The 15921-nt window shown below is 42.9% G+C and overlaps 1 protein-coding gene across 7 annotated transcripts in view; it reads right to left on the bottom strand.

Moving 5' to 3' along the window:
• The window catches only part of CDC42BPB (CDC42 binding protein kinase beta), a 101007-nt gene extending 86201 nt beyond the window's left edge, over window positions 1–14806 (bottom strand). For 2 of the 7 annotated variants that reach the window (XM_028704427.2, XM_028704491.2), the window contains exon 1: window positions 14053–14800. In XM_028704427.2, coding sequence (XP_028560260.1) covers window positions 14053–14230 — 178 coding nt within the window. In that variant the 5' untranslated portion in view covers window positions 14231–14800. Of the gene's footprint in view, window positions 1–14052 lie in introns of all 7 variants that reach the window. The other 5 variants (XM_028704746.2, XM_077923874.1, XM_028704554.2 and 2 more) reach the window with 3 other exon arrangements.
• Window positions 14807–15921: the final 1115 nt, after the last annotated feature.

Below are 15921 nucleotides of genomic sequence, written 5' to 3'. Positions count from 1 at the left end.
AGAGAAGCAACATTTTCCCTTGTCCTCTTTTGTTTTCCACAATTCCTTCTCCACAATGATCAGAAGGCAGCAAGAGCTTGTAGGATTCAACATTATTTGCATGTGTGTTTGTGCACTAGTCTCTTTAGAGCATCACAGATTTGCCCTAACACTTGTTCTTAGTATACACATCATTCCTAGAAAAGCTCTACAGAACTTGAATATAGCTGAGCCATTCCTAAGTTCCTAGCTGCATGTTCCAGAAAACTTTTCACATTAAATTGGGTTTAGGAAAATGCAACAAGAGAGCCATGAAACTAATGCTTAAGATTACTGCTCAGTTACTCTAAAAATGTGTGGATTAGGTAACTAGTCTTTCCTGCCTTCCTACAGCGATACAGATACTCATTTGGGCGCAGCTCAGTGATAGATCATTGCTCTGCATGGAGAAGGTCCCAGGTTTGACCTCTAGCATTTCCAAGTAGGGCTAGGGAAAACTTCTTGTCAGAATGGTTTCGGTAAGAGGGGGCATCATGCCTCTGGTTTGGAACTTAACTGGTTAAGAAGTTCCCATGATGCCTCAACATTCTGACGTCAGCTGTAGAAGCTGGGAGGAGCTGGGAGGAGTTTCTGTCTCTTCCTCTCTGGTCTTTGAGGGGGAAAGTCGCAGTTTTTCCTCATGGCTGAGGTGAGCCCAGGAGATCCCTGGGGAATGTCGGAATAAAGAACTGAAAATGGACAAACCTGGACTCTGTGTGTGTTTGACAAAGGACGTGACAGTTTTTTTCACCGCTGTGTTTATCTCTGCTAAGGTGTGACTGAGAGCTACCGGACGACGGAGCTGAGTGGCGCAGCTGAGGGAAGCGCGCCGGACCGGGCTGCCATAAATAGCTAATTGAGGACCAATAAATCAATTAGCGGGGTCCCAATATATCTATTGCCACAAAACTCCAGACTAAAACATAAAGAATAACGGCAAGAAGGACCAATAGTCAGCTTACAACTTCCTATGTTCCTGTCCATGTACAAAGTGCGTCTCCCTTGTCCATTCAAAGAGTACTTTAGTTTGGCCAAGCTCTTCCTAGCATTTCTTGTGGGCAGGGACTCACAAGTACATAAAAAAAGATTATTTTGCATTTGGAAATGGGGAACCAGGTGTTAAGTTGATGGCAACACACAGGTTGTGCAATACTTATATATTATGAGTTTTCTTAGTTTCTGCCTCCCAGGTGGCAATTCAAAAGAATGTCCACATGGAATTTCCAGAACCAAATGCCCTTTGTTGTCATGACTTCTTAAAATGAGATTTCATTCCTGTCCCCAATGAAAAACATGTTCTAAAGGTGTCACAACAAATTTGATGCTCTCAGTTCCAGTAATGATATTGTCTAGTTTCCAATCTAAGGGCTTTGGATTAATGAGTGATCTCATCTTATTTCAATTACGCTTTTCTTGGAAGTGTCTCCCTAGAAAGCTGGCTATACATTTATCATTAAAAAAACTGACCAGTTTCAGCTTTTCATAAGAGGACAGGAAGAAGCTAAATTTCCAAATGCAATATATTAACACTATCTGCAGCATTATAGTATGTGATAGAAGGCTCAATGTAGGGCTGCCATCCACCTGGAATTCCCCGAACAAAGACAGGTTTCGTCTGGCAAAAATTGAATTCAGGCGAAATTTTCAAAAATTGGTTTAAATGTCCGGGGGAAACCCGGACGTATGGCAGTCCATATTGAAAGTCTTGTTGTTTTTTGCCAAATTTCCTAAAAATACAATAAAAACTTTTATTTATTTATTTATTTGAGATTTTGCTCAACATCTTTTGTGTCCGGATTTTCATTTTTTGAAATATAGCAACCCTAGCTCAATGTAGACAAAAAAACTATTCCTAGACAATACATATTATTAGAGTAGAATTAATTCAATTTATTCTACAAATTGTTATATCTAATGCAGCAATGTCCAAATGCGATTGACAGGTAGATCCCCAGGGTTCTGCAGGTCGATCACAGGAGTAAAAAAAGAGATTGCCCGGTTGCTCTTTAGCGATCTCGACTTCCCGCTGCCAGCGCTATTTCCACTTGCTCAACAACTCTGGTATCTCCCTCCTAAAAAAGCTCAACAACTATGGTAGATCACTGCCAGTTTTATTATACTGGGAGTAGATCGCAGTCTCTATAGAGTTGGACATGCCTGATCTAGTGAATATATTATTGTGTCTACATTACATTCCTTATATGTAAAGAAGCTTTAATGTGAACATTGTACAATTTTTCATCTTTCTCGCTCAAGGACCAGGAAGAATATCCATCCACAAGGATTTCAAGAGGCTGAGAGGGAGGATGCATCCACTCCTCTTCCCCCAACCAAGAAATAATCCATTATCTTCTACCAGCTGTCACCCACTTCAGTCTTCACCAGATGAGCATTTTTGCAGCAGCCCCAGAGACCTAATGCATTTCTTCTCAGGGCTTTCATTTTAACATATATTTTGCAGGTCTTAAACACACCTATGCACTTAACACTGGCACCTGCGGAGTGAAAGTGCATGCAATTTTAGAGATTTACAGTATTAAAAATGGAACTGACTTTTTGGAATGTAAGCAGCAGGAGAGATTCTTAAAAAACAGGTTCACTGTCCTAAAATAACTAACCAGAAAGAAACTTAATGTGTGCAATCTACCAAATGATCGGTTATTATTACTTCTTCTTATTATTATTATTATTATTAATTCATTTTCTCAACTGCCCTTCACTATAAGGTCCGAGGGTGGGTTTACAGCTACTGTATTTTAAAAATCCAAAATGTTGAAAGTGGCATCAAAATGGATAGAATCTTTTATGCAGGAGCAGCCAAGCACTTTTAGCAACGTCAATATATTATAAAGCTGAATAATCGGATCCAACTGAACAGTAGAATGAAAACGAAGGGTGCTGGCTGCTGTTTTATACTCTTGCTCCAAGCACACAAAGAAGAAAGAACATGAAGGGCACCGCAACAAACACTCCTGCAAGTTCCAGCACGACAGGTTACACTGCACCCATCCCATCTATGAACTGTAAAATAAATAAATAAATAAACTAACTAACTTATTAAGGCAAACATGGCATTAAGACTATTGTGCTGCCTCAAAAATGTCCAGTTCCACAGTAAAAATAGAACAAGTACAATGGCACTTAAAACACGTCTGTATTTTAAATAAGTTGATCAGTTCTAAATTATAACATGTTATCTAGGAGAGTACATTATTCCTTTATTTCTGTATTGCAGTACAAGATATTGCTATCTGAACTAGACTCTTTTTTAAAAGCTCTTGTAACCCATCAAGAGTCATTTTTCAATGAACTAAGACCTATTTCTTCCAGCATAACCACCTTACACTCTTGGGAAAAAATGTAAGAAACGGTTTTTCAAGCCTAACGGAAACATCAGATAGGGCATACTCACAAAAAACATATATGAATATATATGAAAATTATTACATAGGGAAAAATGTACTTGTGCAACATTCAACGTACCTATCATCTCATTTAAACTGGATTGCCTCACCTGCATTTGCAGTGTAGCACACTAGACAGCAACCGGGTATGCAATTTAAATGTTAAGCTGGCCATGTGGCACACAACCACAAAGGTACCGTAATTCTTAGTTAAATGTAATCCTGAGCTTTACATCTAACTAAGAATTACATCTAACTAAGCAGTATGAAGGGACGCGGGTGGCGCTGTGGGTAAAAGCCTCAGCGCCTAGGGCTTGCCGATCGAAAGGTCGGCGGTTCGAATCCCCGCGGCGGGGTGCGCTCCCGTTGCTCGGTCCCAGCGCCTGCCAACTTAGCAGTTCGAAAGCACCCCCGGGTGCAAGTAGATAAATAGGGACCACTTACTGGCGGGAAGGTAAACGGCGTTTCCGTGTGCTGCGCTGGCTCGCCAGATGCAGCTTTGTCACACTGGCCACGTGACCCGGAAGTGTCTCCGGACAGCGCTGGCCCCTGGCCTCTTGAGTGAGATGGGCGCACAACCCCAGAGTCTGTCAAGACTGGCCCGTACGGGCAGGGGTACCTTTACCTTTACCTTTTAAGCAGTATGAAAATGCCTTTTTAAATTATAGCTGTTGCTAGCAAGAAATAGGTGTAGCTATCTGTACATGATCTTTATAGCAAACTGTATCATTGCTTTCTTCACAGAATCAGTAATCACTGCTATTTTCCAAGAGGAATTAGCAAAATACAAGGAAAAATGAAGCAAATACTTTTATTTACACTTCTAGTCTTTTGAAAAACATATAACTCAACCTTTGCCTATACACAGAGTTCTATATACAGAGAGTTCTACTTTATTAATGGTGGGTAAGGTCCAGAGTTCCATGAGTGGGACAATCCTCCTGACAACGTAAGGGGAAGTATTTTCATCAGTTCCTCCCCACAACCTCATGCCCCTGTAAAGCTGCTACAGAGAGTTGGGGGGCTCACCAGAACCATATGGGAGATGGAGTGGGAAGAAGAACAAATTTACAAGCAGACTCCCTTCACCCTTCTTAGTTATTTTCATTTGCTGAAAGGATATTCTGTCCATTCCAGTGTGTATGTGTAATTTTATTAATATACTCCCAGTATATTTCGAAGCAGCGCTTCATTATAGGAATAACCTCACTGTACATAAAAAATCGACATTGATCAGATATAAGACATTTGATCATGTGCTCTTGCTTGTGATAATTTAATCATATCAGAAGAAGAAAGAATAGTGTTCAATTATCTGTTTATTCTCATTGTGTGACCTACTTCTTATTTAACTGTTTATACATTTTAACACTTCACTGTTGAAAGTCTCTTGCAATCAGAGGAGAAATGTTCCTTTATAAACAGCTCACCCATCTGAAATCACCCACACACCCATTTTGCAAATATCAGAGCAATAAAATAAAAAATAAATGTGAAATATAGACTAACAGTAAGTTTCCACAAGAAAGGATTTTGCAGCTTCATGTTTCCATCACTACATCTTGTAGTAGTCAATTCTATAGTTTAACTACACTTTGTGTGACTTCCTATTGCTTGTGCTGAACCTTTCAGCATGATCCAATGTATGAATCACCATAAAACATTTCCTTGGAAAAGAGTTTTGCAAACTTCAGAACTGAAATTTAATAAATAATAATACAGGTGGGCATTATTTTTGTTTGTTATTATGGTTTGTATATATTTTTTGTTTTTATATTGTAAACCACCCTGTGACCTTTGGATGAAGGGCAGTACAGAAATAATAATAATAATAATAATAATAATAATAATAATAATAATAATAATAGTGATTATGTTTTACATAAAAATCCAACACTAATATTTTTAATTAGAACTGTAACATATGATTTAAAATTAAATGTATAATGATATCAAAGTTATGTGATTGATATTCTGAGCTTTATCAGGCATTAGTTTAAAATGCTCCAAACACTATCTTAATAGTCTCCCTTTCTCACCACTTTAGTCTAGGGATTTCCCTCCTTATGGACAACACCAGCAAAATCTACCATGGGTATGTGCTGCTGTGCTTTCACTGGTTCCTATTACCAGAATGATAGATTTCCACAAGACATGGAAGCAACCATTTCTAATGTAGCTTGAAAAAAAATGATGATGATTTTAGTATTTTGTTCACATTTATAGACCACCATCATAATTATCTTAGCAACATATGATATAAAGTTTGAATAATTCTGTGAAGATAATAACTACATTGATGCATGTAAATAAGTATCGTCCAACATATTAAGTAAAAAGGTAATTTCTCAGTCACGGGAAATACTGATGGCACTTTGCCACAAATCTCCTAATGACTGCCTCAAGGAGTTTCAAAAAGATATTACATTGCACTGGAGATAAAATAGTGCTCTTCCGTATCCCATTGCAAAACTGACAGAGGACCCAAAAAAACCGGCACTGTCTGAACTTGGCCATGTAGATAGTACTGGAACCACTGTAGCACCGTGCCTCCAATTTCCAGTCCATGGTCTATGTTGTCAATAGCTATGGAGAAGCTGGGGACCAAGGTCACCCTCCCCTTGTCCTGCAGGGTTTAGCATTTTGTCTACTCCTGTGCTTATAGCTGGACTTTCTCTGGACAAACCATGAACTGTAAACCTAAGAACAAAGCTTGTTTGCAGCTGATGGCTTGTCTGGAGTGAGACAGACCATGAGCCTGTGTTTGAATGAACTGCTAAGCCAAATCATAGCTGAACACACAGCTGTGCAACAGGAGATAGCAACAGAAGCAGCAGCAGGACTGGAAGAGGAGCAAAGTAATCATGATCTCCTGTCTTTGAGCTTGCATGTTCACAGTAAGCCATAGTTCCGCTTCACTTTTTGTGAAGCTCAGATTTTTCTCCTTCATTTCCTCTAACTGAGGCTTGTTGTGATGTCCAAATGAGATTATGGTTAGTGCTAACCATCAAACCATAGCTTGCAAGCTCATTTCATGCCATAGTTTCAAATTATGGTCTGGAGGCTTATGTTAATAGTAGTTTTTTTAAAAAGGTAGCAATTTGAGGCCATTTTGGCTTGCTTTCCTACATAAAATGTACTGAGAAATGGCAAACCAAAATAATCTATTGTTTCTAGGAATATTATTATAAAACACAACCAATTTAAAAATGGTATGAACAGAAACAAAGCTAACTTTTCAAGCACTTGAAACAGGTAAAAATAGAAAACTTGCACATCAAATGTCTGTCTAAATAAAGAAGCTTTCACAGCCCATCTAAAACTGGAAGGAGAGGAGCCCTATAAGAGTTCTCCAGGAAGAGTTGTGGTGCCATCACTGAGAAGGTCCTGTCCTCAGTTTTGTCCAGTTCATGGCATAGAGAGCAGGCCATCTTTAAGATTTGGGTAGGTTGGTTCAGATAGGTGAAGGCAGTTATTGGGGGTAAACTTATTCTGGATCATGAAGGGGGTTAAAAAATGAGTACCAGCACTTTAGATTGAGCTCTGAAAAGTATAAGTAACCGTGGACATAGAGTCATCACACTATAATCTGATTGTTGAGCATGACCCAGGATTTTGGCAGCTGTGTTTTATGCAAGTTGTTGTTTCTGATCTAGGCAGCCATAGGTAGAAAGCACTGCAGTAGTCCAGTCTGTTTACAACTAAGAGTATGAGTTACAGACCCCAGGTCCATTTATTTCAAGTAATTGTCAGTAATTTGCCACAAACCATGGCTTGAATCACAGCAAAAGGAAGACTGGGAGAGAAGCACAGCAGCCATGCTCTCCTCACACTGAACCCTCACACTATGCCATGGTCTTGTTTAGCACTGTGTGCAAATGAACTGTATTGTGAGAGGGAAGGAGGAAAACGATGGAGCAGGAAGGCACGTAGGGTACTCCCAATCTTCCAAATCATGGTTTGGACAATCAGAATGCAGCATCTAAACAGGCCAATGTGTATGACACCTATAAAACCCCAACATACTTTGTCTTTTCTTGCTTTCTGTGGGTCAGAGTTCCAAACAAGAAATCTTCAAGTACTAAACAGATATGTTGCTGTAGATTTCCAAATTCTCTTAAATGGCTTGAATAGCAGTTGAACTTTCTGTGCTGGACAGATGTTAAATAATGATGCTATACTCCTCCAAATAATGGAAGTGCAGATAACCCATCTCATCAAACTATTTTCTGTCCTTCTGTCATCCCCATTCATGTGTATGCCATTCCACCCCACCTCAACTTCTATGCTCCAATACACTCAGATGGGGAAATGAAACACTTTCATGCCTTTGAGTCAACCCTTGCAGAGTAAGAACAACGTAGAATCAAACTGTGCTTAGGCACTGTCCTTCCCCAAAGCACTTCAGGCTCCATATTTTAACTTACACAGAAGAGCTCCGGGTTCTGTGTGCATGCAGAGGCTACTCAAATCTTCAACATGAAAATAATACACACTCAAATCGTGTAATAGTTTATAAAACCAAGCATCAGTTTACTCATCTTTTCTTGAGTGCTACCACCTGTTCCAATATGCACTGGCTTGGAACCCAAGCTACCTTTCTGCAAAAGGAAAGGTGCCTTCCATTCACATAAGGGACTCCAACACAGAAAAGGCTCCAGCTGGCAGAAGGGGAGGGAATAATTTTTGCCAGTTTCCTTTTTCCCCCTTGCAACCACCTATTCCAGAGGGCCCCTGTCCCAATCTCCCAGAGCAGATTTTCATGAAACTATAAATTCAGAGCAACAATTGATATCTACATTCTGCTTCTCTGAACTAATAAAAATAGCTGTTGCTAGTCATACACCTGAACATACGAAGTTGTCTAGTATTGTATCAGACCATTCATTTAGTCCAATATTGACTAGTCCAACTGGCAGCAGCTCTCCAAGGTCTGAGGCAGGAATAATTCCCAATCCTGATAACCCTTCAGTTGTAGCATACCAAGGACTGGAACTGAAATCTTCTAAATGCAAAGTATGTAACTCTTCCACTAAGCTATAGCCCTTCACTATTTGAAGTATCTTGGTCGCTGGCATCAACTATCTGAATTCATGTTCAACTATTTGCTAACTCTGCCAGAGTGAAACTAAAACTATATGTACCATTTAATAGGTGAAGTAATAGGTTATCAATAAGGTATTTCTTCTAAAAAGACAGAAGAGCTTTGCAAGGGTTTATGGTCTGTCACTAATAGTTGCATAGCAGAGTGTTGACAAATTTCAGGATGTTCAACAACTAGGAATTTCCTTGTTGTTTCCTTATAAGCAATAGTAGCCTAATGGGAGATGGCAAGTCACAGAAATAACTTGGGCCTTTAACAGAAATTTCTGTTTAGATATTAGGATAATGGTTTGAAATGTACTTCTTTGTAATGAGCTTTAATCACATCCAGTTATCCTGTATAGCACCAGATGGTCGTTCACACATGCATTTCAATTACTTTTAAAAAACTACTTTCACTCTGATGCTATAGTCTGCTAAACAAGGCAAATGTGGGTAGAAATGGATGCTGAGGGTCACAATATGGGTCACTGCCCACAACAGAATTGAATCAGGATGTTGCACCAATGCAAGAGTTCAGGACAGTGTTAATTAACTACACACTAGAACATGATTTTTGTGCGTGGAAAAGCGGCATACAAATAAAATGAATGAATACCTCCAGTTCTTTCAATAACTGCAGTCTTTCTAAATGCTTCACAAGGAACTTTACAGTGCAAATAGTCAGTCTATAAAAAAGGGAACTCCATGGTTCCTGCAGCAAGCAAGATGGAGTCATGGGTGGTCCTAGGCAGCCCTTACGCTTCTGTTCAGAGATTACTGCAGAAATAGCAGGAGGCAAGTAGAAGCTTTGTTATGCTGCTAGATCTGCCCCAGACCGCTGCAGGTTAGAAGACAAAGAACTCTCCTCTCTTTGCTGACACGATCAAACAAACAAAAAATTAAGATGTACTGACAGAATAGTATTCTTGGTTTAATGGGCTATTTAACCAGCCTTGTATTTAAACAGTAGCCTGGTAGTCACAAGTAACTAGAAATTCCATACAGACAAGTGAGTGGACTGTCAAAGGAGGGCTCAGTTTCAATGCTAGTTGTGGGGAAAGCCCATCCCTGAGCCCACTCCCTCCTTGACCAACCTGTTTTGTAGAACACTTTAAAAAGAGCTGCCTGCTAAGAGGGCAGCATCCTGCATTTCCATGCTGATCATGGAAAGAGGGTTTCCCCTGCTCTCCAGCCAGCAGGGAAACACAGGCTGCTGGCGTCTTATCAGGCTAGGAATTTTTGTGTGCTTCTTTACAAAACAGCATTGGATTTCAGTAAAGTGTATAATCAGTTGACAATATTTCACCAGTTGACTGAAGGGAGTGCCAAACCTAAACACAGCAGAATGCAAGTATTGTTAATTTTCACACTCATATATACTTTTTGTGGCCAAAAATAGGATGTGTGTAGGGCAAGATGGGAGTTTAATCAGTGTAATTCATTTTCTTGATTAACCTATGTCACTATCCCAGAGCCTTTAGGATGTAACAAGTCATATATAAAATAAAATCAGTTAGCTAATTTTTCCTTCACTAAGTTACTTCATTTTGAACTGTAGTAACTGCTTTTAAAATAGTAGCTGTAAATCTTTTCTGCGTTTTTAAAATATTCATCAGTCATACAATGATGACATGGAAGCTACTGCACTGGTATCAGAATATAAAGGTGTTCACTTCCAGAAATATGCCTGTCAATTTCCCCTGTCAACCAATACACAAAAATGACCTGCACATGCAAGAACACTTTTCCCTTCATGAAACTATATTACAACAATTTATCCACATCAACTGGTTTACACAAATACACAGAACTCATGATGGAGGTGCACCATATTTCCGCCACAAAACAAGCAATCAATGTGGTGGGCTTCCAAAGCAGATGCTGGACAGTGTTTAATTATTCAGTTGGCAATTATTGACGCCAATACAGATGACTCCAGGAAGTGAATCCTCTTAGTTGGTTAATGTATAACAAAGAGCAATGGTCCCTACAGAAATTGAGAGCCAGCTGTTCACATTTTAGAGCACTAAGACTGAGCAAGAAATACTTCTCCAAAATTACATGAAGCTCTTTCTAGGGAAGTTCTGACACTTTTTAAAAGAAGTCTTCCAACAAAAACAAAGCAAAACAACAACAACCATTTGGGAGAAAAGGAATCGTTTTTGAAAGAAGCAAAATGGAGCATTGATACTCTTAAATGTTGGTTCCCCACCTGACAACTTTTTACTGAATGGAAATTAGTTGTCCTTAGCAATAAATCTTGGTCAAAAACAAATTCTGAAACCATTTCCCGTTTCCTTTGGACCTATCTAGAAGCAAAGTACTTTCAGAATCAAGAAAATGTAACGTTCAGCAACTAAAAACAGTATGCTGATTTATATTTCTACAGTGGTGCCCCGCAAGGCGAATGCCTCGCAAGACGAAAAACTCGCTAGACGAAAGAGTTTTCCGTTTTTTGAGTAGTTCTGCAAGACGAATTTCCCTATGGGCTTGCTTCTCAAGACGAAATGTCTTGCGAGTTCTGGCGAGTTTGTTTCCTTTTTCTTAAAGCTGCTAAGCTGTTAATAGCCGCTAAGCCGCTAATAGCTGCTAAGCCGCTAATAGCCGTGCTTCGCAAGACGAAAAAACCGCAAGACGAAGAGACTCGTGGAACGGATTAATTTCGTCTTGCGAGGCACCACTGTATTATTATTATTATTACAAAGTAACTTAAAAAAATAAATTCTCGGTCCTTTTTTCCTGCTTCAGTTTGTTTAATTGCTGCACATTTTTCACTGTCAGCATGCTTAAAACTACGTATGATCACAAAACACAATTATTGTGTATTCTGTATAAAACTTTAAAAAATTAAAATAAAGTTAGCAAAAAATATCATGAGGATTGTGCAAAACTGACTTAGTGCATTGAACATTTACTCGCAAACATATCCCTAACAAATCTGACAGAATAGGATATGAAATACTGTACTGTTGAAACAGTGGAACTTGAATGCCTGCTTCTCCTTTCCTCTCCCTCCACCCATTCCAGGTAGAACAGGCTAAGAAAGGTCATGGGATTAACTTGGCATTTCAGGCTAAGCTTAGCCTGGCACCAAGCCGAGGATATTTCACTGCTGTGTTTTCTACGTACATTTTTATTTATCTTCTTTTTTTATTCCTTTTGGTGCAAAACACTTTAACCAGTGTTAAATAACATACAGTATCAGTGCAACAATAGTGTCAAAACACAGAAGAGCTCATCTGAAAGCGTGTATAAACAAAAGCTTTTTTCCTCTCCATAACATCTATACGTTTTCTCAGCAGCACCTCAGCTGTAGGTGCTGTACTTCTGAACTGGCGTCCCCCTCAGGACCATATCCTGGAATTTCCCAAGAAGGGGGTTTATGAATTTCATCTCCCCCCTCCTGTCTAATCCTTGCTGATAGGCAGGCTCATTATTGCTTCCAGGCAGGTCAGCTGACAAAAGAAATCACTTGGTCAGTTGCCACATGACCACCATAATTCCTGGAATCTCTTCCCACGTGTAGCCTCCAGATCAACTTGCAGTCCAAAACTGCAGACAACCAGACTACACACAGTTAGGCCCACATCGTTTCAAAACTCGTAAGTAAACCAATTACTTAGTAATGCAACAACTATGAAATCCAGTCCATCAAGTTGTTCTCCAAAAAGTTCGATCTCAACCTTTAAGTGACTTGCCTTCAACTGATGGGTAGGGACCCACTACTGGATTGTGATCTGATTTAAGGTGGACTGCAACAGGAACACTTCCACCATGCAAATATGACAAGTATGGTAAGAAAATGCACAGTTTGACTGAAAGGTGGGTCCCACATCTGGAAAAGTTGAAAACTACGGCTGTATATCAAGCGGTCCATTAGCTACAACAGCTTAACTCCCAATCCAGAATGCTGGCAAATGCTATCCTCCTGCTCCCCAATTTGGAAAAGCATCTCTTACTGTAACCAACAGTCAAGAGGGCTTTTTCTCCCCAAATTGGGGAAGGGGAGATAATCATTCATCTAGATTATCAATATGAAGGCTAATCCTGAATTTACTCTCCCAATATGCCATCCAACTCTGCTATGATAGAATCAGGTTCCCTCACTCTACCACTTTATCAGCCAGTAGGTGAAAATCATCTTCTTGCAACCATATATATATATATATTTCTGCCTGTATTTCTGTACTCCTACAGAACAGTAGTACTTCCTTGCTGGGAGCTGCTTCTGCTAAGTAATAGCATCAATTATTTCCAATACAATATTTATCCAAACTGCCACCAGCATGCAGCATTTTCACAAACCACGTAACATATTCTCCTCAAAAGACCCTCCTTGACCATGATCTTGGCCAGTCCTTGCTTCTACCTGGATCACGCATTATTGCTCCATATCTCGAAAAATTCCGCTGTACAATTCCAGCCCTCCACACCCCAGCAAAGTTCCTGTTCCTGATCTTGCATATGCATCATTATCTTTCTTCCATATCCTTGCTACTTCTATTCATGAGTCAATGCTCTTCCTACCCCACCCAACTTCCTCACCCCATCACCAGCAAATTCATAGGCTGACAAAACCCATTGCCGGACAGCTCACTGACGGATCCCTCTTATTTCAAGGCTCACTCTAACCTATGTTTGTGCTACTCATCATCTCCTTAATAATATTGTATCCCATTTCCCACTGCAAGCCCAAGAGGTGCCATTTATCCCTTAGCTGCTCCTAGCCCCATTTCTCCATGTGTAAGATTTTATACTTAATAATCTGGAAGTATCCCCAAACATACTCCAAATCTGGATACCACCTCAGCTTCCACTTCCTTTATGTACGCCGTGCTTTATAATTTGATGTGTCCTCTGCTTGCCAAGCGCCACTAAACACTCATTCCCTCACCCACATTGTTGTCACCATTCCCAGAGTCATGGAACAATCATCAACAGGCTATGATGCCGCCCTCCACACCAATACCTGTGTCTGGGGCTAGGCTAGGCCCTGCAAGAGCAGCAGCTCTCCCTGCTCAATCCCGGCCAACACTTCCTTCATGCAACCACCATGCAGGCCCTGTTGTTGCACCATGCCCATTGTCCCTTCACATCGCTGTCAGATCCCTCTCCCAATCCGCTCCCTAAGAAAAACCACCCCCGAGCACCCGGAAGCATTCTCCAACTCCCAACCCGGTATGATCAAAACTCGCCTTTCCTTAAAAGTTTGCTCTCTTCCTTACCCTCCCCCCCCCCCCCCGCCCCGAAACTATCCCGTCCTCTCCAAACAGACCTGGGCCCAACCCTCAGCTGACAGGTCTGCACAAAGTCATCTGTGTGGGTCTGGGGCTACCTGCCCCTCCGTCGAAAACTCCCGTAAGCAAATGTGTGGCGGACCACCCCACCCCCAAAAAACCCTGCGCTCCCCACCGGAGATTTCCTCGTATTTCTTCGCTCCCAACAGCGGATTCAGGGCCCGAGCCTCGCCGTGGCTCCTCGAGAGCAAGCCCTGGCGATCCCTCCCCAAGGCAGCACCCCCACCCCTCGCGTCCCCGGCTCTCACCCCACTCGAGGAAGTCGGAGACGAGCCTGTCCCTGCGGAGCGGCGAGTCCCGGCTGCACTCGGTGTAGAGGCCGACCAGGAGGTCCAGCAGCGCCTCGACGCTCAGGACGCTCTCGTTGCGCCGCGGCCCGTCCAGCAGCAGCTGCTCCAGCTTCTTCAGCCGCACCTTGGCCGACATGGTGGCGGCGGCCGCTGCTGCTGAGCGGAGCGGCTGGCCGAGCCCACCAGGCGGGAAGGAGGGAGAGGCCGCGAGGCTGAGGGAGCGAGAGAGAAGCGAGGCAGGGGGGGAAAGACGAGAGAGAGGAGGGCGACCGAGGAAGAGGGAGGAAAGGAAAGAGGCGCCGCCTCAGGCTCTGGGCAGCGGCGGCAGCATCCGGCTAGTTCCTCCCTCAGCGCTCTCCGGCGAGAGACCCGGCGCCCCGGGCCCGGCTGAGGCGCTGGCGACGGCCGCTGCGCCTCCGCGCTACGCCCGCATTTCCACAGGCCTTCCTCGGCGGCGGCAGCTCCTCCGGGCTCGGCTCCAGGCCCGGCTGGTCCATGGGCCGGTCCCTCCCCCTTCGGACCCGCCCTCTCGCTTCGCCTGGCAACCGAGGAGGAGGCGGTGCGTGTGTGGATGTGTGGAGAAGAAGCCGGGCGGGGAGGGGGGGAATTGCGGTCGTCGCCACACAGGCCGCTGCCGCCGCCGAACCGGTGGTCCCTTCCCAACGGTCTGAGGGAGCTGCCACTAACGCCGGCAGCCTCTCTCTCTCTCTCTCTCTCTCTCTCACACACACACACACACACACATTCACACACCCCTCCCTGGCGCGCCCGTGCGCACGCGCGCCTGGGATCGCGATGCGTTGGCTGTGGCCATCCGGGCAACGGGAAAGGAGGGCGAGGGGCGTGGCCGGGCGGGGGGCGGGGCTGTGTCGTCCCGAGGAAGCTTCCCTCAGGTTGGCCGCTTGCGCAACCGTTGGAAGCCGTTGCCCGGGGAGAAGGGAGCCGCCGAGTCATAGCTGCTGCTTACCTGCCCTTCACTGCAAAGTCCCAGAGCGGGCTGCAACCATATAAAAATACAGTATTAAGTTTCGTTAAAAACAAGCTACGCCTCTAACATCATAAAATGCAGTATGAAAATTAGTCTGAAGGACCGTTCACATTTGTACGGCGCTTTCAAGGGTTTTAAGCGCTTCAAGGGCGTTATTTATCTGTTTTGTGAAATTCATACGCTGCTTGATTTGTTAAAAAAACGAACCATCGCAGTTTACGGAAAGATAAAACATTAAAAATCAAGAGAAGTTTAGAGCCCTGCTTGGAAATACTAAGATTAAAATCTCCTCGGTTTCCTAAGCATCTAGGTTGGCTTGTCTGAACAAGGATGTTTTTAGCAAGCGCTGAAAACAGTGCAGAGAAGGCACCTGCTTGGTATTGATAGGCAGGGTTATGCCGATTTGTATCAGGGGAAAGAGGCTGCTATTTTATGGAAACAATACAGTGGTTTAAGGTTGTTGTTTTTCACCTCTCTCCCACTCCCTGTGACTTGGAACAACTGCATTAATAGTGGAAATTTTGACGGGGTGGGAGCAGCAGCCCAGTGGCGTAGCGTGGGGGGTGCAGGGGGGGCCGGCCGCACCGGGCGCAACATCTGGGGTTAGGGCAAATCCACAGGTTAGGGGGCACAAATCCACGGGTTAGGGGGCGGAAATCCACGGGTTAGGGGGCGCAAATTACTTGCCTTGCCCCGGGTGCTGACAAACCACGCTACGCCACTGCAGCAGCCTCTCCCAGCACAGACAGATCACTTTCCCCCTGCTGAATATCTGTCTGTCACACAGTTGTGTGTGGTGAGCTGTTTTCTTTTCCTTTCCTCACCTTGGGGTGAACTCT

The sequence above is a fragment of the Podarcis muralis genome, chromosome 1 (genome assembly GCF_964188315.1).
Source record: "Podarcis muralis chromosome 1, rPodMur119.hap1.1, whole genome shotgun sequence".
Classification (NCBI taxonomy): Eukaryota; Metazoa; Chordata; class Lepidosauria; order Squamata; family Lacertidae; genus Podarcis; species Podarcis muralis.
The sequence above is the reverse complement of the archived record's forward strand: the minus strand, read 5'-3'. Positions and strand labels throughout refer to the sequence as shown.